Source organism: Drosophila simulans, chromosome 3L, assembly GCF_016746395.2.
Source record: "Drosophila simulans strain w501 chromosome 3L, Prin_Dsim_3.1, whole genome shotgun sequence".
NCBI classification, from domain to species: Eukaryota; Metazoa; Arthropoda; class Insecta; order Diptera; family Drosophilidae; genus Drosophila; species Drosophila simulans.
In genome coordinates this window covers 14,141,190-14,164,268 of record NC_052522.2, presented here as the reverse complement: position 1 = coordinate 14,164,268, position 23,079 = coordinate 14,141,190, and the positions used below count along the sequence as shown (strand labels likewise).

Here is a 23,079-nt window from a genome sequence, read left to right as displayed (position 1 = left end):
ATATGCTGCTCTTTTTGCACATTTGGCTGGGAATCTAATCTGGAGAGGTCTATCGCGAATGGGCCGTAAATAAGGGAGTCAGTGCCCAGATAAGGCCGCTATATAACCTCTCTTTAAGTGGCCGCGGGGTTCAGTCGAATTCGAGAAATCACCATGAAATTCTTTGCCATTTGCGCCCTCCTCATCCTTCCGCTAGTCAGCGGTGGAATCGTGCCACGCACACCTACTAGGCACTTTGTGGCCTACGAGATCCAATCTACCCATAATCTCCCCCAGATGGAAGGTAAGGGACAGTATTAGTTAAACCAGGTGGTACAATACACTGTATGGATTTCGCTTAGCATTTGGATAGAACGACTTGAACAGAAATACATACGCTTAAAACGTTTACAAACTAACTAAAAAGAAAACCAAGATGTCTTTGGATTTGGAAATTTGTAACATATTAATACTAATCACCAGATGTCTAGACAAGGTAATCAACTCAACTCGAAAGCTTTATATACCCGTTACTCGTATATCATTATACTACAATCGTTAATAAGTATAGCGATATGACCAAAGTGTTTTGAATTTTTCCTTCTTAAGTAAATGGTATCTGATAGTCGTTCTATCTCGTTGTAGAATGAGCAGTAAGTAATCCAATTACTAACATGATTTTTATTGTATCCGCTTAGCCATCGTCCAGAAGATGCAGATCCTATTACAGAACATGATTCCGGATATGTCCGTGTTGGCCGACGCTGTCGCCGTACCCGACATGTCCGTCCAGTCGGAAGCGGGTGTGCTGCCGGATATGTCGGTGGCCACTGACGCCGATGAGACCCCCAGGAGGCGCTCCGCAGAGTTCAAGTTCGCTCCGATCGCCAAGATCGCCGCTCCCATGATCGCTGAGATCCCCGATATGTCTGTCCAGGCTGACGCCGGCTTAATCCCCGACATTTCCGTGGCCTCCGATGCTGATGAAACTCCCAAGCGCGCCTCCTTTGGTCTAAAGAAGCCACTGCTGGACAGAATCGCTGGTGCTATTGCTAACATGGATGCCGATCTGATTCCCGATATGTCTGTGGCCTCCGATGGTGATGACACCCCCAAGCTGGCTGTTTCCGGTTACAAAACTCTCCCAAAAATGACCAAGGTCTCTGGTGGCGTGCCAGTGGAGCTTATGACCCATGCCGACGCCGATCAAATTCCAGACATGTCCGTTGCATCCGATGCTGATGATACCCCTAGGAAGGTTGTTGCTAGCCTTAAGACCCTGCCCAAAATGACCAAGGTCTCTGGAGGCGAGCCAGTGGAGATCATGACCCATGCCCATGACGATCTTATTCCCGACATGTCCGTTGCTTCAGACGCCGATGTGACCCCCAAGCAGGCTGTTGCCGGTCTCAAGGCCCTGCCCCAGTTGACCAAGGTTTCCGGAGCCAACCCTGTAGAGCCAATTTTCCAAGCTAATGCTGATCTGGTTCCCGATGTGTCCGTGGCTTCCGATGCTGAGGATAAGGGTAAGTAATATTGTTTTAAAAAAGTATTACTCATTTTAAATTAAATCCAATTGGGCGTAGAAATTTATTTTATTACCTTTTCATAAAAATATTTTATGTGCAATTTTTTGTCATGTCTTCTAGAAATATGAAAGTGCTGCTCATAGCATTGATAAGGGGAAATATATTTGTATTCATAAGATTAACTTTGGTATTTAAATTTAAATTCAATTTTAAAATTTAAAATTATTTTTTATAGCTGCCAATCAGCTGCCCGATATCTCTGTGGCTGGCGATGCCAAGTTTGATCCCAAGATGACTCTTGCTGCTCTTTTGGCAAGGATCCACTAAATAACTCTGTCCCCATTAAAACGGAAATTATTCAAATCTAACTGGTTGTGTGCTATTGTATTCTTAAGACTTTATACGATTTTTAATCAATTTTTATAAACGCAATTAGCAGTTGGTTTTATTTTCGCATTCATCCACTATCAGCAATTGATTGGACTTATCTGACTGGGTTGAGTAAATATAAATAGTTGTCTTGTTCATATTGAAACCAAGTTGGATGTCAGCGATTAGGAATTTTGGAATTGGCGATACTCACTATAACATTTATAGAAAGGGGTATTTTACCAGAATAAGTGGTTATTGTGGTTTAAATTTATTTATGGATAGCCCATTTATACCATTTTGATTAAACTGAATACTCCGTACTAACTCCATTTGTGCCATCTGAACAGATTTATCTAATTTATTTTACTGAAGTCTGCCATATTTACCACAGCAGACGACATATTCCAAAGGGAAGACACAAATGGGCCGGACATAATCCAAGTTCAGGCTTTGCATGTTGGCCAAGAAAAGGCTGATTAGTTTTGCCCTGGACTAACCTCCCAACTAACAAATAAAATTAGTTTTTTTTCTTGGTCGTGATAGCAGGGAGGCGGAGGTGTATTGTATCGCCTGCTATTTATAAAAAGGAATTAACGGCAAAAACCGGACCCACACACAAAAGTGGCCCGAATGTGATCCCAATGTGGCACATGGCCATAAACAACGCAGGGGTGCGGACGAAGAGTTCGTTCGGAGTGAGGACTCTATGACAGAGATGCCAACTTGGCAAATTTATTGTAAAGTTTTTATCGGGAAACATAATAAAACATTAGCTATTCTACTTCATTTCATATGGTCCATATTTTTTTACCTAAAAGGTAAGAGAGTTTTGACAACAATATTTACATGATTGTGAAACTGTAGTTTCAATTTTTCAACTTCATCCTTTCTACATAACATTTTAATAAATATCATTGCACTGTTGGTTAATTATGAATATCTTGTTTTGTATGTGTTTTGTTTTCGAAATCAATTGTTGATAATTTTTACTACCTACCAAAAATATTCTTCTTTTGGAGAGCTGGGTGAAGTGGGATAAGTGGATGTCATCTCTGCTGTATGTTGTTGGAGTTTCAGCGATTTTGTTGCTGCTGCCGTTGTGATTTTCATACAAAAGCGCTAAAGCGGCTACTAAATTACGTGCTCATGTGTTCTAGTTTGAATCAACTCCCCCTTGACCTCCCTCTATCTGAACAAACCACCCACTCCACCGCCCCTTTGCATTGCGAACAAATCGCATTTGGAGCCGCTAATGAACCGCAGTGGTCCCGACCAGGAGGCGTCCATTGGTGGTGCTGGTGGTTCTGGTACTTGTACATATATCAGTAGTGCTGCAGTCCTGGCATCGTAGGGGCTCACATTTGGTTTTTGTTTTCGGGTTTTTGCAAGTTCGCTTTTACCTTTTGCCGCACATTGCAATAGACCCATTTAGAACAAAGGTACGAACTGCGAAATACCCTGCGAATCAGTTTGTCATGATGTTAAACATGGCATAATAAGTACAAATAAGAAAGGTAATTTCCCATTTCGTTGCTTAAGAATAGGATTGGCTTGAAAAGTTTACGAAAGATGTTCTTAATTTTGACATATGTTAATATACCCATTCGAATCACTTGGAATGGGTGTAAGTATACCGTTTAAAAGTGTAACAATGCTGTTAACTATTGTGGGTAGGCCTGCAGATGGAGTAGCATTGCATGGGTGGCAAAAAAGGAAGCGGAATTTAAAGGGGGATCTGCAACAATTGGCGCTTGATTGAGGTGCCAGTTTGTGTAGGGGATTTGAGCTACCTTAGCCTATGCAAAATTAACCAGTTTTCAATATTGATTCCAATTAGTTTACTTTTTACCTATCATCTAACCCTAAAAAGATTTTTGATATATAGCACCTCGCACGACATAGTATGCATAAAAACCAGAATTACATGCATAGTAGCTACATGGTGAGTATATTTTTTTCCCTTAGCACCGCAAAATGACTCAGCTAACGAGACGAATTAAGAAGTTCAGTTCTGGATCAGAATGCAAGCAACAACCACAATCCCAACTATGTATACAACACTATACTAACGTCTTTTCTTTTACTTTGCGGCGCTGCTGCTGTCAGGACCAAAGTTTTCTTCATTGCGTTGCGGCTTTGCAGCTGTCGCACTTGATGTGACCCTGCCACGCCCACCAGCCCCTTGGGTTTTCTTGGCTGCACTTATTACAAAACTTTTAACTTCTTCCCGTTTTGCATTTTCATTTATTTCGCCGCCTTTCATTCACTTTTGGCTTTGTTGCTGCTGCTTAAGCATATCACTTCACTCTCCAAGAAATTTCATTTCGCTTCCTTCCGCCGTTTCATCTACTCGATCACTGAAAGAAAAACAAGTGATAATAGATAATGTGTGCCCAGTTTCGTTTCTACCAAAGAGATTTTAATGAGTTATAAAGTCTTAAGTATATTATTTTGAGTATGGTGGTAACCAAGAAAAATTAATCAAATATTTGTTTTTGTGTGGCTGCACCAATAATTTCTAGAAGCTGAAACAAAATTCAAAATGTGTTTAATAATATTAAAATTAAAATTAAAGTTCGAAATGGAATACAGATGTAGCATGTAATATGAATTTACGAAAATTCCAGCCTATCTACATATCAATAATTATGTCCACAGTAAATTCTTTGATTTAAGTCCGACTGCCCTTGTTATTTTTTCCAAAAAGTTTTCGCTGACTTTTCCCTTTTGATTTCTATACTGCATTTTGCATTTCCATTTTCTTCCCCTTTTTGTTGAACAAAACTTTTGCTTTTAGACGGACATGAGCTAAAATATATATTTCTAATAGTCTGTGAGATCCCATTGAATATAGACAAAATTGAGTTAAAGTTAAGCTTCACCGGAAATATGAAACTTTCGATTTGTTTTAATCAGTTTTCACAAAATTTCTGTGCCCTTCATGAGAGTTTTTTAATATAAAAAACATTTTTCCCACCTGAAATTACTTAGCAACTAACTTACTTACTTTACTTTAAAATAAGATTTTCCACTGAAAAGGAGCAGGAAAGAGGTTAGTTCGTTGGTTAACCTTTTGCTAATGACTTCCTTGTCGTCGCAGTGGCCTCCTCAATAAGATAAGCCCAAAGTGCAACAGCAACAGCAAACACAACTGGCAAGCTGCAACATCAGCAACTAGCAACATCAGCAACTAGCAGCTCGCAACAACGGCAAACACTTCAAGAATGTTTAGCGAACACGCGATGACAACACAGTCACATCGAAGCAGGAATAACAGAAAGAAAACAGAATTTTCTATGCCCTTTTTATATAAGTTTTTTTTGGATTATTGATTAAAATTAAGAGTGCACATTCTTGGATGTATTTTAAAGAAGGACAGAGTCATTTATCAAATTATTAATTAATATCAGCGAATTACTTATTTAGCTATGTATGTTGAATAAATGTTAATTATTAGAACGCTTTTTGTCGAAACCTGTGAATGAAACAAATTTAAAAGATTTAACGAATTTGTAAAATCAAAATACTTTATGCAAAGGTATAAAAACACATCTTGGTAAAACTTTTGTGATAAAGCGAGAACGCGCCAAACACGACGGGCGCTTCAGCCAAAAACCAACAGATGGCGCCAGCTAAATTGTTTGTATACTGTGGGCAAGGTAAATAAAATTTACGTGAAAGGAAAACAAAAAATGATTTGCCAAAGCCGATGTGAAAAGAAATGATTTTTTTTAAATTAATATTGTGATTTTAGAGAAGGAAACAATTTTGGGAAGAACAAGTTAGCACTTGAATTTTAAGTAACGTAAAATAATTACTTGATTTTATTTCTTAGTTTTCTAGTGTGTTTCTGTTATTATAAATCAAGATAATCGGTCAAAATAATATACTAACAACATTGAAAAGAAATATTTATTCATGTTCATGTTATTTTATTTTGATAATTTAAACAAAATACAATATTATGAATAGATTTTAGTTTATTATTATTTAAGTTGTTCCCTTCAAATTATGAAATAAAACGTTCAAATCCTTTTTTGTTTCCAAAATATTCCCACACGTTTCATGAAATTTGCCTAAAAGGCCAATTTAGTGATTAACGTTAAGCACTTTCACCTCGTTAACTGTGGCATGTTCACAGCGCCAACAGCATCCACAACTAATCTGTTGCAATAACCACTGTAATAATGGTGCAACATGCTACTGACACCAAAGCCCTGTCTTAGCATTTCCAAACCGAATCGACAGCTGTCGAGGGATCCGTTTAATTTGAATAATTCGCTAGAAAATAATTTATTATTTTTGATTACTTTTCATCTTTAAATAAATCAAATCAAATGTGAAAAAATCCAGAAATCCGACAGATTTCGACCGTTAAGCATAACTTATCTTCCCATAGCAAACGGTCCGTTTTAGCAGTTTACATAACTTATTTTCTTGAATTTTTTTTACACAGCCAATTTCATGCTCGTGACCAGCGATTCATCTTCCAGTTGGTGCATTTCGAGACTTATTTTTGGTAAAAATAAATTTAATTAGCCACCGATTTCATAGAGCTGTGGGTAGATGGAAACGAGACGCATTTGGAGGCTGCTGCAGTTGCAACTTTGACATTTTGCCGCATTAGCAAGCAATTGCCGCAGTACGTGATGTTGTGTACCCCCCTTTTCTATCTCATCCTCTTTTTTGGCCTTGGCATTTTATTGCATCGTTTCTTTTTCGGTTGGCATTTTCGGTTTTTGGTTATTCAGTTGTTTTTTTTAGCCCTGCTGGTAATAAATATTTTATTAGACGCGGTGTGAAAGGTGTGCCAAATTTACACCACCACCAGGTGAGTTTAGGGCCTGCATGAGTGGCCTTTTTCCTGGCCAAGTCATTGGCGGGGATTTGCATTTTTGGCCATAAAAAACGGGAGTTGGCAGCTCTTTTTGGCATTCTGTTTATGGCCAAAACAGGTGATGGTGCCGTTGGGGGTGTATTTTAAAGCCCCAATTTGTTTTCACTCCTTATTTATATTTATTGCGGCGTAATTTTTGTATGTCGCTACCCGGTATTGTTGAAACTTTAATGAGTAATTGGAGGCAAAGAATCAGCGGATTGCAGGATTCGCTTATTATGCCACTCAAGGATTTGAATAGTAAAATACGAGTTCATTTGTACGGACAGTTTTCGATACATTTTTTTTTTGCATGCCAGGGAAAAAAGTTCTTATTGGGTTTCCCATAAATTTCCCAAGGAACTACTAATTGAGGTAACTTTAGGGGGTAACGTTCTTCACTTGCCAGCTCCGTTTCCAATTTTCCCATAGTTTTTTCGCTCAAGTTGAGCTGCGTGTTTGCAGCTTGTAAGTTTTGCACTTAATGACACATACTTTTGCCGTAGACTGTAACTGCAGCTGTTTAAGCTAGTTATTTATGACACTTGGTCACACTTTGTCAAGCACCAACACCACCCACACCAGAGAACTGCAAGGGTGGCACTTTTTTACCACTCGACTCACACCCTACAATTTTGTGTGCGGGTGCTACCCGCCACGCACATCGCGGGTACTTACAAACACACAGTATACGTCTGCACATGTAGACAAGACACCCCGTTGTGCGCGCACCCGAATCAATACGGTGCTCCGCGTCGCGGGTGCCGATCACACACTGCCTAAAAAGGGATGAGTGAGAAAAACACTTGTGGGTATACCGTTAAACACATGGGTGTTTCCAAAAATACTCGGGTGTTTCCAAAAATACTCGAGTGGTCTCGTAGGTAATCGAGTCACAGACAAGATGCGTAACTCCATGCGTTTTACACTCCATACGTTTACACACTATTCTTTCGGCGTGGCTCTAGACTTTGTCGAATACTTTGTAAAATATGCCCTTCATCTTATTATTATATTTTATTACAATTATATATATTATATTATATTTTATTATATTATATATTATTAATTTAATATATATATATATATATATATTATATTATATATTATTATATATTATATATATTATTTACGTTATTATTATTTAAATATAGATTATAGTAAAAATAATAGTACATAATGTCACAAAATTCATTTCAAAAATGACTTTATATAAGAATATTTGTCATTAGAGTATTCAGGTAGCGACGTGTAAAAAATTAATAACGGAATGATTCGAAACGGGTGGCACCCATTGAGTCCATCAAAGACGTGAGCACGAAATTTTTCTTGGGTATTCCCTTTTACCCTTCATTTCTTATACCCGTCACGCTTCCTCCCATACAAATTTTAGGCGTACAAAAAATGACCAGAGAACTGCAGCCCGCATACAAAAAATGACGTGCGGCCGATCGTTGACTGTGCGTCCACTCACCCAAACGGCTCTTGCGCAGCAGGCCTCGGGTGGTTTTTTTACTCGTAACAAAAACACAACGTCGGTAAAACACTCGAGTATTTTGTGTTGCCGCAAGTAGGGTGTCAAAAAAAACGGGGTGCCTAGAGTACCGAGTGTTTATCGGGTGGACGTAGAGTGCGAGTGGCGGGCTGCAGTTCTCTGACCCACACACACTTATATTCGTTGCCACCCGCCTTTTGCAAATTCCTTTTGCCAAAATGAAAATTCCTCCCTTGTAAATAGTTTACAGGGCATCGGAGAAAAGGACTTGTTGTCCTGTCTGGATGAAAATATTTGTGTACTTGCATTAGGTCACACAGAGAAAAATAATAATCATCTGGATTTATTATTAATCGACGATGGGTTACGCAATTATTAATCTCATGATTCTCATTATTATGAATCTTAGATCAGATAGCTGTACGCAGGTAGGTGTGGCAATACTAGTTAAACGATATTTTTCAGTGTTTTCAAGCTCCTCGATGACCCAATGGGGATCGGGGTAGTTAAAAAGAGGTGGCTCCGGCACAAGGAATTTATTATCATTGTCGCCTGGTCAATGCACCTGGATGTCGAAGGGGGGAAGGGGCGAGGGACACCGGGATGTCCACTGATGTCCTGCAACAAATGCTCTGGCATAATTAAAGCCATTTGTTTCGCCCGGGATCCTTGTGGGTCAGGCGATTTATTGTATTTTCCAGTTAGTTTATGCTTCGAATTGAAAATCGGCAGGCATCTACATGCACTGAAATTCACTGTAAGCTGAAACTTACAATCTTTGGAAAAATAGTTATAAGTCACACACAATTAAAAAGTTAACAAGATTTTCTTGAAATGCCAGTATTCTTCAATTAAATTTGTATCTTTACAATTCATATCAAAAATGGTCGTGTTGTTTTTTCATTTTAAGTGTTGGGAATAAAAATGAGTATGCAGCTCCCTCATAAATTGCAAGAGCCAAATGGCAGGGAAATCAATTAACCAAATGCTCGATGCTCATTAAGTCCACCACCCGAAACGAATTATTGTATTATAAATATTCTGGCTTCAGCCATTAATTTCAATCGCGGATTGTTGTTAACAAACGACGCCATTCGAAAATGTTCATTGGAAATGTTCAAGTGGCGGACTATCAATTTTGACAACGACAGCGTTTCACAACACGATTTATGCTCCAACATTATGGATTTTTGGTGCATTTTAAAATCTTGTTCACTCGTATGTAATTTATGTGCAGAAAATGTATTAATAAATAAGAGAAAAAGACGATGGTTAAGATAACGTACTGTGGCATTCTTAAAGTGGTCGGGAACAGAGGTATATTTCTAAAGGGGAGTATAAAGCAATAAAACATATTAAATTAATAATCTTGTCTTTATACAATTTAAAATTGATTAAGAACAATTTAAGGAAGATAATAGATGAAAAAATGTTTTCAAAGTAGATCTCCTTACAATTAGATAAATGTAATACGTTTACAACATAAAATACCAGTAATTATTCGTTTTTAAATAGGACTCCCCGGGTGAGCTTCGATGTCGGAACTGGAAAACGCATTTTTAAATAATGCAAAACAAGCAACCTCTACGCGAGCCTATTGGACCGCTCACATTAATTTGATTTAAGCTTCGCTGCTTTTTTGACATTTTTATTGTTATGGTTTTCTGGCGGTTTTTTTTGTTCGCTTCTCTTTCTTGCTGTGCCATATCGGCGGTTCCCATCGCTTATTGTTGTAACGGTGGCCCTGCATTGTTTTTTTTAAGCATTTTCCAACACATTTATCGTTCGTTTGTTTTTTGTTCGGCGCGCTTTCGTTTCCAGCTTGCTTTTTTTTTATTTATTTGTGCCATTGTTAAATGGCATTTTCATGCTCAACTGGCGTCAAATATGGAGTTCCCAACTCCAAAACGCACGAAAAGAGGTGGTTCGGGGTGTTGGTTCACAAGTTTCTGACACGTGCCCAATTTCGGCGGCGGGGTGTCAGGTGAACATTTAAATTTTCTCGTTTTTCTGTAATAAATAAACAATATATTGTTTTGTACCGCAAAAATAATTTTCCAAAAAACTGCTGATAAATTCATTGAATGTAAAGAGTAGTTTCTCTTTTTTCAACTGTGTTGTCCATAAATTCAATATAAAATATTCAAAATATAATTATGCATATAGGAGCACGATTTTTTGGTTTATTTTGGATTGCCTATTTATTTTTTGTCGCTGCCGCAAGTTTGTAAATATTTTGTGAAATTTGCTACACATTTGTTTTGCAATTTGTTTATGAATATTCGTGCGAATTGAAAGGCTGAATACAGTGGGCTAAAATTGTTTGGCCAGACCATTTTCAATAGGGTGAGTCTGAATATTTATTGTATATACAAACATAATTTTAAGCTTTTTAAAATTTAATGATAATATTGGAAACCTTAATATGTTTAACAAACTTCCTCTTTTCTTTTTTTTATATTAGTTTTTTTTGTTTATTTTTTAAGCGTTCTATGCATAGTATTTTTAAATGAATTTATAATTTCTCATTCATTCCTGGAGTTTGCGTTTTTCACTGCTTCATTCTCAATTGTCTTTCCGTGACAAACTAAAATATCAAAGGCGAATATATTGTAAGTGAGCTACGATCCGTTCACGGTTGTCAGACTCTTGGCACTCACTGTGCCACCGTCTCTGTGCTAATGCAAATTTAAATGGCAATTTGTTTAAGCCTCTCAACTTTAACCCGGCAATCCACTCTCCAAAAAAGGTACCGGGGCAGCGGGGCAGATGTAAAAATGTTACTCACATTTGTTTCGGAAAAGAATTCGCAACTCGGAACTGGGAGCCGGAACGGGAAGAGTGAATGGGTGGCTGGGGGGAAAAGAACTCAACTAAAACGCATAAATCTTCGTAAAGTGTCAGTGTCCATATTTTTTGTCTTCCTCTTCTTGTTGCTCTTGTTTCGCTTTCAGTTGCGCACTTGTTGTTTTTGTCATTGTCAGCAGCAGGAACTTTTCCACCAGTTGCTACAGTCCCATTTGCTTAACTCGAACATTTGTCACAATTTGAACCAATACGATTTTTAGCTTATTTCCGGGTTAATAACTTTTATTTTAATAATAATAGTTTAAATTATATATAACAGGATACAGCAACACCATGACACGATTGTCATAATTAGGAGTAAACTTAAAATACAACAAATTCTAATACATAAAAATTACATATACGACCGGTATGCCAGCCGTTTTATGCTTCAACTTCATATTTATTTTCAAATTTATATTTACAGATTTTATATATAAAGAGCAATTATAAAAATGTAATAGAAAAATTCACGAATATGGTAGTCAGTGCAATAGAAGCTTCACTGTATTTGTTGCTGCTGCTGTTTCTGTTCATTGCGTTTTGGGGTAATTTGTACGCATTTCTTTTGTCATTCTGAGCGACTTTGGTTTTTTTTTGGATTTGTTTGCTTGCCCCGACAAAAAAATATGTTCTGTTGCTGTCATCGAGGCTGCTGTAGCTGCTGTTGTTTATTATTATTATTTCATTTGTTTATTCCATTTCCATTCGCCACCAAGTGTGTGAATAACGAGTGGCAAAAAGCGGAAATTAGTTGCAGGCATCCATCTCTATATCTGTGCCTAAAAAAAGTTGAGCAAAATAATTATAAAAACGAGTGCCTGAAAAGTAATGGCACGAAGTGTTGCTAAGCTCGGCAAACTAAAAACAAAAACAATTAGTAACAGGCAAGGGGCAATTAGTTGCAGGAGAGGTCAAGGAGGGAGAAGTGCGGGTAAAACAGGGGAAAGCGGGTGGAAAATGGGGGAAAGCCCAGAGATGGACAGCAAATAAATGCAAATGAGTTTCCCAGCAGTTGACTTTTTGTCTGCGTGCACTTGCAAAGCGATTAGCAACATTTATCCAAAACTGAAAACGAGGAAAAGTTCCAAGGGGAGTAGTACCAAAACTTTCTGAAAAGGTTGCAAAACAGAGGACAGTTAAATGATAAATAAACAAGTGTTCGGTCGCTTGCTCCTCCTTTGTACTTGCTGTTAAATAATTGCCAAAGGAGACCCAAAATGGCTGTGTAAATTGTTGCAGATTCATTTTCAGAGGGTAGTCTTAACGTATTTAGGGACAACCAAGTTTAAATAAATGTAGGCACAGAGCAAACATTTCTCTTTTTAACTGGCTAGATTCGTTATCTTTTAAACAGACTTTGGATATCTTAGGCTTCATTTTCAACAATTTACTGCATATTATTGAACTAGAACTTTTATTTAACATTTATTTAAAATATCTTTCAGATAATGGAAATATTGATCTACAACTTTTGGTATTAATATAAGAGAATTATATTTCTAGTGTCATAACATTACGAAATATATGAAAACTGTTAAATATGTAGGCATTGTACACATAAAAATATCTTTAATATCGGGACTTTTCTTCCTGAACTCAACATTATAAATATATTCATTTCTTTTGCTTTAGGTGTTTAAATTTACAGATGAATGTTGGTTATTTGTAAAATTATTTAATCCAAATTTAATAAGGTAACAAGTGCGCTAATTAAATTATCACAGCAGAGTTCACTCGAGTGATTGAAGTGGCATACATACATATGTTGGATTACCAATTATGCATAGAGCTAGATAATATATAAACCAGCTGGCCTGTAAACATTCTAATTCCCTGATTCCCCTTCAAATATCTACCCTCCATCAAGCAAACAAAAAGTGGTTTCGATGGGGGCTGTGGGCTTTGGCCGGCTAATAAGCACTTAATTAAATTAACGCTGCAGTCCGAAAATGCAGAATTTATCCCTCTCTCAGTTTCTGCGAAAATAAATGCAATTAAAAAATATTAAAATTATATAACAGGCAGACAGATATGAAGCTCCCATCTATCAGGCAAAACAGGGGGAGGGGAAAGGATAGCTTTATTGACGTTGCCAGGAAAATTGTGGTTGCCATAAAAGGTTGAGAGGGGCAAAAATAGAAGTTGCACAATAGTTTCCACCCGTTGGTATGGAGCGAAAATGTTTGCTAATTATTCGCAAAATATTGGTAGCTCCTGTTTACACAATTAGTCATATTGCCGGTCAGCGGGCAGTGGGATTTTTCGTGGCGGTAAAGACCTAAAGTAGTTTATTAAAATTTGACAAAATTCATTGCAATTTGCACAGAATTTGGCTTGTGTCGAGTACAAAATTTAATCGTCATGTGTAAAATTATCAGCAGCAAAGTGCCCCAAAGTGGTAATTGTGACAGTTAAAGGGCGTTCAGAGTGTTAATTAAATTCAAAAAAAAAAAAAAGAAACTAAGAGTTCTGTGCTTAATTTCAGCTGCTGTTTAAAAATCCGTTTTAAAAATGTTTAATAGGCCCCAGGAAGGAATTTTAACTTTACCACAATGGCCACCAGAGTTCTCATCTGCCTTTGCACCATCACCACAATATTTTTATCCGTTCACACCAACTTCCCTCACACTTTGCTAGTAGCTAGCACTTTAATTTCGACTCAATTAGAGTAGAAAACTTGATAAAAGTTTTTGTCTGTATCATTAAATATGCTACTCACTGGTTCCCGATAGCTTGTCCCTTTTTTTTTGCTTATAATACTAGTCTCTTTGCAAACGAGGACTGTCTGTCAACCACAGAGGACCAATTTCAATGCTATTCAAATTGCGTATCCATCTTCATTTATTTCATTTTCCTGTAATTTCCTGAAAATTCTTTCTTTGCTGATATTGCCCGTGGCACCCCTTTCCACCATTTCTTTCTCCAGATTTCCCCTGTCCCTTTTCCAGCTTATCTATCTTTTCTATCTTCGTGGGCACGTCTTTTCCTCTTTTTTGGTCGGAAATAGAAAAGTGCGCCAACTTTTCGCCTGAATTGGCAACGCTTACTCCACCCAACTTCCACTTTCCCCTATTGGCTGCACTTTTGCCAGGAGTCTTTTACACGTAAGGGAAATATACTGTAAATATAAATATTTTTATTATGTGCAGTCCGGTACCGGTGTTCCTTTTTTCTCAAAGACCAAACGGAAATATTATCCAAATTAAAACACTATTATTAAAATTTGTAAAAAAAAGAGAACGTTAAAAATTAAATATTTCTTTCAGTGTTACGCTCCTGTGGTGCCTCTCACTCTTGCGGTTTTGCGGTTTTTTGTGTGGGTTGAGTGCATCCATCGGACGATGGCAACCTGTAATCGTTCTTTTGCGCCACATTTAAAATGTCTCCGGGTGTCTCCTTCCTCTGCTCCCCAGTTCCCCCCCTGCTTACCATTACGCCTCTATTTTTTCCCCATCTACCCCCCTTTTTAGACCCTGACCACCGCCACTGTAGATCTGTCTCCGTGTCCATTCGTTCATGTCTTGTTAGCGTAAATCAAGCGGAACAAAGCGACGGCAACCAGGAAGAAGAACCCGGCTGAGCTGCCGGAGAAAGGAACCACGGAAGGTGGAGAAAGTGGGTGCCACGCCGGGATGCAGCCCCACTTTTAGCTGCAGCCCCCTTTGAAGTCAAGTCGCTGGCTAGAAATTTATTACGGCGCTCAAAACGGAAACTCGCTGGCTAAACTGCGCCTCTGGGATTGGGTTACGGATTGCAGTCCGCCGGAGAGACAGCTAGCTGGGATGTCCTTTTTGCCAGGACCTCGTTGATTAAGCGCCGCGCCAAAGCCTTCAAAATGGCTTTGTAATGCGGTCGGATGAAGGAACCCGTTTAAATTGATAAATTCCGCTAGCTCAACCGCCAGGAAATCGCACGGATTGCGTTAGATTGCGATGGTTCCTTTATGCTTTTGATAGATGGTGACCGACACATCAGTCTGATTTGTTGCACTTTAATTTATATTACACTGGAGCTCTTATCCACATGTAGGAATCTGTATTGTTTATAAGAGCCATATTTCTTTAAAAATAATAGAATTACAATTTGATAGATTTAGGGTACGTTTTGATGGACGCTTTGGGAACCCTATCTATCAGGTTAAATGCCACTATATAAGTGACCCAAGTTCCACTCTCATATCTCATACTGGGGCATTTCCCAACCGAACCAATTAACCCTTGTATGTGCCCTTACAAGCTGCTTAAGTTTAGCCCCAAACTGTTTGGCCTGTGACCAGATTCCCGCTATCCGCCTCCAAAGGAGCCTTGTAAACAAGGTGGCAAACATCGGGAGGGAACTCAAAGGCCGTCGGCTGACCCCCAAGCTCCACCCCAGAACACATAAATCTCCTTCTCAGACTCCAAATGCAAATCAGCTTGAAGTGCCGAGCAGTTCGATGGAATGGGTGATGTGTAAACCAATTTCGCTTGCCAATTAGTGGAGCAGGGCTCCGAAATCCCTACATACACTCATAAACATGAACAATAGCTAGAGCCCCGGACAATGCTAAAATCGAGAATCCTCAAGCGAGCTCATTGGAAACATTCGATGACTATACGAGTGCAATTTATTGATTTCCCGCCCGGGCAATTGGTAATTAGAGCTTGTGCCAAGTGTCCTCCTTGAATTATTGACATGATAAGCGCATCACCAGTCCTTTTTTTATTCCCATTCCATGAAATGTTTCGACTTTATGGCAATTAGCTGGCATTCGAGAACTTTTGAATTGGACTTCTGGAGAAGGGAGCTTAAAACGACTTATCTCTATGGAAAAATCGATTTATATCCACTTTCTGTATGCCTAATAGGCTATTGATAAGTTATCGGGTTTGTTTCCAAGACATTTCAGAGCTAAGGTCTGGCCGACTGAACTTGGTTCTTTAAATTAATACCTTCGTGATAAAGCTTATAAGACTGTCATATGAAATGTATATTTATGAAGAGTTCATTTATTCGTAAGCGTACAGGGCCATAATAATTAAATATCACTAATACGCACTGGCTAACAATTTTCTAGTGCATTTACCCACGTTCCGTTAATAAATATGAGCACAGTGATTCTTATTATTATAAGGTAATGCTCAAATATTATTGTGCTAACAGCGTAAAAATATTTTGGATTTGTAATTTTTATTCTACAAATAATGTATACTAGTTTATCTGCATTTTAATTGTTCAAGTTTTAGAATCCGAATTTTGTATGTAACTTTAGTTTGATTTCCTAACAACACGTGGTATATGAACGTGCTGCATTTACGAAACTCACTGTTTACTAAATGTTTATGTAATTTTATTTCATATATTAATGCAGAATGTATAATAAACAAAAGTGGCTCGCTTACGCAACAACACGCTTGCAAACAAATGACAACAAATGCGGCAGCAGCAACAAATGCATTAAAATATGGACCTGCACCAGTAGAAACAATAATAACAATTGCCATTGTCTGTGAATATGTTTACTTGTAGATGTGTGTGTTTGGCAACAAATTTATAGACTACTCCGTTGCCCAGGGCCATGACTTTCTTATAGCTCTTCTCACTTTCGTTCAGTGAGCATACCACTGAGCTGTAAATTCCTACATTCCTAATTCCTAAATGTATGACGCAAATGAAACATTTTTAATACAAATAATTTGAAATTTTCATAATAATATGTCGGTGTCAAAATTGTCGCCTGTGGACTTTTTTAAAGAAATAGTTAAAAGTGACATTGAAATTATTCATTTATCAAAACAATATCTTTTATTTTCTAATTTTTTTAGTACTTCATTTTAACTAGCTTTTAAACAAAACTAAAAGTATGCTTTTCAGCATCAGTTACATTTTCCAACTTACTCCTTCTTTCTCTATGTGTGCTTTTGGGACCGAAGCAAATGCAAATTGCATACATAATTGAGTTTTGCGGGGTGCAGAGTGACAAAGAGGCACACAGACTGGAATTTGGAATCTCTGTTGGAGGACCATCCTGCATGCATGTTTCATTACTTTAATTGAAATTATTCCACAATTATATTGAACATATTTGGGTGCAATCAGAGCATACATTTTCCTACCCCTATCCACCTCCCCATTATAATTTTGCCTGTTGCCAAAGAAGCTTAACGATGGAAACTTGTGTTGAGAAATCAATTAGGTTGAGTATACGCGATGGTGCTCGGTATTAGTTAGGAAATGTAAAATTGTAAGCCTGTCTGAGCCAGCAGTTTTCAATTGTCAGCTGCTACCAGCTCGGTCGATGATAAGAATAATAATAATAATTAAGTTCATGTGGATGTTAGCTAGTAATTTATACGCACATGCACATCATTTCGGTTTTATTTTCCATCCGATTAAATACTTTCACACTTCAGCTAAGTTTCATTTGTTCGGCTTAAAATTCCTTTCGCTTTGCCGGCTTCATCCATTCATCTAGCTGAAAACTGGGGGTAACACCATTCCGAATCCCTGATTTATGTGGCATAATTAACGTTATCGCTGTGCTTGCAGACCTCGCATTAATTTAGCAAATCCGAATGAGAAGCACATAAAAATATAGATTTAGCACGCATCGAATGCGCGATCTGCCGTTCATTGGAATTTAATGAACTGTCAACACCGTCTGGGTGCAACGCGGCGTATGCGTGATTTATGAGCAGCGGATCAGTTGCAGATAGAACATGGGATTGACCTGTATCAGAGAGATGCACAAACTGGATGCCACGATATCAATGGCTTATTTATTAGTAATTAATTGGTAGTATAATTATATATATGCTGCTAGTGAATTTTTTATTAGGTTAGCTTTATGAAACTGTTGTGAGAAATATTTTTCCATCCTGAAAATTTGAATCGTATTTGTAATCCCAAAAACCATTTGTCGGAATATACAACCAAATATATGCCCCCGGCGCTTGGATTTTGATTGTTCACGCTGCCACTGATCCGGTTGCCGGATTTAACTGTTGCATACGCACAAAGGATAATAGCGAGGAAGGAGTAGGTACCTTAATGCATTTCCGTCTTTGCCTGCATGTGAGTAATATTTTAATGAAGACACGGCAGGTGGAAAACGAAGGGCGTAGAGCAGAGGGGCCGACATGCCGCGGAATTCCTTTGCCTTGCCAGGCACTTTATCAACTTCCGGCATGTGAGCGATGACAACGAGGACACTATAGCAGGTGTTTCAGTGGGTGGTTGGACTGCCAGGCTTAAAGTGGGTGGTTGGGATGTAAACTATGAACGCAAATCAAGCGCAGCCAGCTGCTTGGAAAACTTCCTACCCGGGGGAAAAGTAGTGGGGAGAAAATTCGCGGAAACTTGCCACATCGCAATGAGGCTCGGAACGTGCTGAATGTCCTGCAGTCCCGCCCACCGCCTGGAACATCCTTTGCATATTTTAGGAAGTGATTGCGCAAATGCATAATTTAATGACAGGCGATAGAGATGGATGGTTGATGGGGGATGGAGTTCCGAAAGCCAGAGATTTCCTTACTGCAATTTTGATAAACGCTTTACATATTCAGTTTCGTTGGGGGTATGAGTATACTTAAGCAATGACTTAAAGGATAAGTTTACAAACCAGTAATGAAATTAAATGAAGACTAAGAATAGACTTAAAAAGATAAGCAAATATGAGTGAATTTTCCGAATATACACCCTTCTTTAAATAAGGTACCCGTAAAGATACTCATTAACGTCTGAAAATCGAAGTTCGTATAATTTACTCCAAAGCCGTATAATGGTTTATCTATAAGTGCCCTTTGAACAGGCAAATACCAAATGGGTTCATACAATTCCAAATGGCAAGCTGAAATCAATCAAAATAAACTCAACCAACTTATCCATTCATTTTGCCATCAGCTTCCACTTTTTCGAGGAAATTCTTTCCGATCAACGCCCACAGTAGCCGAATGTAGTGCACATAACACAACAGACATGTTTACCCAGTGTAGTTCCCCATATCAAACAAATTCTGTCAATATTCTTTTTTTAAATTCAAAGTTATTTATATGTCAGGCAAAATTGAAATTGCTACGAGGAATGGGAAGGACGCTAGGGGCTTGTCACGCCATCGATTCATCATCGTCATCTCACAATCATCATCATCGACAGTGTCAGTCATCATCATTACCAGCGACATTGAAAAGATGAAAGTGTCCGGGAAAGTGATGGACTAACTGAGAAATTGAGTTACTCACAATAAAATGCAACGAATTTCGAACTGATAACTAATCACTTCTGTGGGGAGGTGTGATTATATTCAATATTTCAAGAACCCTTTCGCCATAGAAGCCATAAATTTAATCCACTGTATACAATTGAATTTTTTAACTAGATAATTTGCATACGCTTAATATAATAAATATATAAAATCTCGATTTTCAGTCACAGTTTATGCTGCTCATCGCTTCCCGCAAATCCCGTGACAGGCGACTACTTGCGACGACATTCATTTAAGTACCGTTGGGACTATTCTAAAGATATTTTGAACATATCGAAGTAAAAAATATGTGCGACTGCTGACATTCCTGTCGATTCCCCACCCTCATTCCCACTTGGCTCCTTATCCTGCGTTCACCCCTTCCTGAGCCCTTCTCAACACAGTTCTTTGTGTGGCTGTCTCCCCATCAAAGGACGAAATTGCATAGCATTTTAGTCTGGTGGGTCGTTGGGGTGCACAATAAAATATGTTTAAATTACATTTAATTCAGACTTTGAATTAATATAATGTCAAAAATATATGACATCAAAACACACTCTGCCTTATATAATTCCAAAAAGTAATAGTTCCCTGGCAATTTCCAAAGAAATATTTCTTTATAATTTCGTGGTAATATTTTACAGTGCAGAAAAGAAGCTTTAGTTTGTTGGCGTGTGTTGGAAATTGTCACTTGAAAATTGCCAAGTTGGAGGCGGCAGAAGAATACAAATAGGAGGGTGTGAGTTTTCCTAAATGTGTGTTTGTGTGGTTTTGGTTCGGTGACATATTCAATTTTAAGCTGTGACAGATATACATGCGGAAAATATACTTGGAATAAGTTAATGCACTCTCTTCGAATTTGGCGATAATTTCCCGCAGCCATATTCTTATGCTCTTTTGATTTGTTTCCGCCTGGCATTATTGCTCGAATTACCCCACATTTATTATGTACGTTCGTCCGCGTGATATGCAATTATACGGGGTAATTAGTTAAAATTGGCATTAAATCTATTCGATGCCCCCCACATTAACGTAATTAAGCTGGCAACGTATTGGAGTAGCCTTTTCAGTGCTCATTTCGATTACGTGCTTCCCATATGAATTGCCCAAGGAAATGAGGGGCCTTTCTGGCGGAGGGAATGGGGAAACCTAAATATAGGCAACATCAATTTGCATATTATAATTTGCAATGCGAACATATTAAATGCATATTTTTTGATAGGCAGAAAAGGGGAGTTGGCGCGGAGGAGAGAAGACTAATTAAAATGGGCTTAATTTCCGATACTCGGGAGTGGAAATAAATATTTCATAATAATTGAAGGGGATATATTAAACGTGGTATATTTCCAAAACGTGTCTGATTACAGTACAATTTTAACTGCTGGAAATGACTAAAAATATCCCATTAAATCTAAAAATAAGTTGTTTCCATTGTTGTATTGACTGTCAATCAAGAGGAAGTAGATAAGCCAATCGTAGGAACACAAATCATTAAGTAAAGAATGGGCTGATAAAGCGCAGTTGTAAAGACATAAATATGTAGGAAGAACATAAAATCAAGATAAGGAAAAAAAGGTATTACTAATGGAATTCCCATTTTTGGCTTTCTAAAAATTTAAAAGGAACTTTGACGGATTAATTAAAAAACTAGGTACAAATAAAAATATTTTAATTATATCAACTTTAAAAAAAATTACAAATTTAGTCGTCTTCTTCATCATCAAAACAATTAGGTAGCGCATACCTATCTCGATCCCTTTCGTCCAATATAACAGTCCATTCATTATTTGAACGGGCAAGTTTATACATTATTTCGAACTTGTCTGATTCGGGCAACACGTTAGACTTTCCTGGACCATTATAAAAGTCCTCCAATGACATTTCCAAAAAGTTAATGCTCTTAATAATTTTGTTAATTTTATCTTTTTGAGAGCAAGGTCTATTATTGAATTCATTCCCTTTTATCCAGTTTTCCACCATCACAAAGCGCCTACGCGGAGAAAACATTTCCGAGGTGTTTTTAAAATATTCTTCAAAGCAGTCGATCTCCATTCTGACAGTTGATGGACAGTCCATTTCGTTTCTCCATTTATGTTGCAGGACCTGCATGTAATGTTTTAAGAATAGTATATAGTTTTTAGTAAATACATACTCCAATAGACTGTTCCATTAATATTTTGTGATCCACACAATGCGACACTGCAAAAAGTGCAATAAGGGCATCCGGATCCATGTCAGGGGATAGATCTAATAGAATGTCGATGCATCTGTCTTCTATTTCCACAGCGAGCCACATATTTGCGCACTTCAGAAGACACATCAATACATCCGGTTCGAGATTGCTGAATTGGTCATCGTTGGGAGCGTATATAAAATCAAGAAATATCTGAAAAATTTCTGGGGTTGTTCCGTCTAACAAAAATTCGTCCGAATCTTCTTGAAATAATCTCTCAAAAAACTCAGAGGCACAGGCTAAGATGATTTTGTGGCACCGGAAGCTAATACAATCTATGCGAATGCATACGTCTGAGAAAAGGCCCGACTTCATAAGCTTGATTCCTCGGCTGGATCTGAAAATAGGATTGTTTGTAGCAAACATCAGTCTGGCTTAAAGAAATCTGATCTAACTTACCTTAGTGAGGTGCTCATTTTCTCTGTTAAATGCTGCCAATGCCTTCTATTTAATCGATGAATAACAACTGCCGAGCGAAACCTATCTGAACCTTTGTTGAGAAGTTAAAAAAAGCTCGTCGCTGTAAAATTTACAGCTGCACTCAGTTCAATAATAACGTCATAAAAACGGATAAATAAATTATATGTTTACTTAGTTTTTGGGTGCATAATTTCTTTACAGTTGTATTTTATACGATTAAAAAAATTGTCTTATTTGAAAAATAATGGTTCATATATTAAAGAAAAACCACAATTTGCAATTTCCGGCGCGATTGTCTGATTTCTTTTTTATACAAAGTTTTCGTTGGTTTAAAAAGTTTTGTATTTGTTGTTTTACTATTTAATACAGGTTCACTATTTTTTTGCAGGTATCTGTTTATTAGGCGCTTTCCTGGACAAGTCACAGAAACAAACATTGGTATTGAAAGCGATAACAAATGTGCGAAGTTTACAGATAAAATCAATTCAGCACTCGAATTTGTCATGCAGGTATGGGAATATAAGAATTTTCCTCTCTCTAACTAAATTACATACATTTTTTTCACAGTGGCGTTAACCACATTATTAAATATATTAATTTACGTAGATCCTAACTATACAGTTGTATCCATTCAAATATAATCAGGAATATGAAAACTTTTAGCTTCTGTAAATTTATAAATTATTATTTGAAAAACTTCCCAACTTGTTATTTTTATTTACGACAGTTTCCACCAGCTGGCTGTCAAAATAATAATATTTAATGACAAATGCGCATAAAATTTAAATCAAACCCCATTAAAACTGTCGCCTGGTTGTCCTAATGGGCCATCAAACCCCATGTAGATATACTAAAAGATGTGGCAACATTCCGCTTTTATGACAACTTATGGAAATTGATGGCCATCTTCTTTTCCGAGGGAGAGCAAAATAATCGCGGGTCTCCCGACTGTCAGAAACACAAACAAAAAATGGGAAATTTTCAGCTCAAGTTGAGTGATGTCCCGAGTGGGCAGCGGAGCTTGGAAGCCCCAAGGGGGTGGGAAATGGAAAATTGTGGGAGGCATTGGTGTTGCCACTGACATTGATGATGACGTTGGCCAAG

At 37.8% G+C, this 23,079-nt stretch overlaps 2 protein-coding genes across 3 annotated transcripts; one reads left to right on the top strand and one right to left on the bottom strand.

Moving 5' to 3' along the window:
* Positions 1 to 111: 111 nt before the first annotated feature.
* On the top strand, positions 112 to 1,940 carry LOC6738034. Its single transcript, XM_002084813.4, has 3 exons — positions 112 to 283; positions 678 to 1,505; positions 1,744 to 1,940. Exons 1-3 carry the CDS (start codon positions 154 to 156, stop codon positions 1,833 to 1,835), a joined length of 1,050 nt encoding a protein of 349 aa, XP_002084849.1. The 5' UTR covers positions 112 to 153; the 3' UTR covers positions 1,836 to 1,940.
* Positions 1,941 to 20,974: 19,034 nt separating this feature from the next.
* Positions 20,975 to 22,096, bottom strand: LOC27208605 (zinc finger and BTB domain-containing protein 16). 2 transcript variants are annotated; one of them, XM_016184169.3, is made up of 3 exons: positions 21,955 to 22,096; positions 21,475 to 21,892; positions 20,975 to 21,425 (listed from the first exon to the last, which is right to left on the bottom strand). In XM_016184169.3, exons 1-3 carry the CDS (start codon positions 21,969 to 21,971, stop codon positions 21,024 to 21,026), a joined length of 837 nt encoding a protein of 278 aa, XP_016031847.1. In that variant the 5' UTR covers positions 21,972 to 22,096; the 3' UTR covers positions 20,975 to 21,023. The 2 variants fall into 2 exon arrangements, with proteins under 2 accessions (XP_016031847.1, XP_044778784.1); XM_044922849.1 differs by having other exon boundaries at positions 21,272 to 21,405.
* Between the last annotated feature and the right edge of the window lie 983 nt (positions 22,097 to 23,079).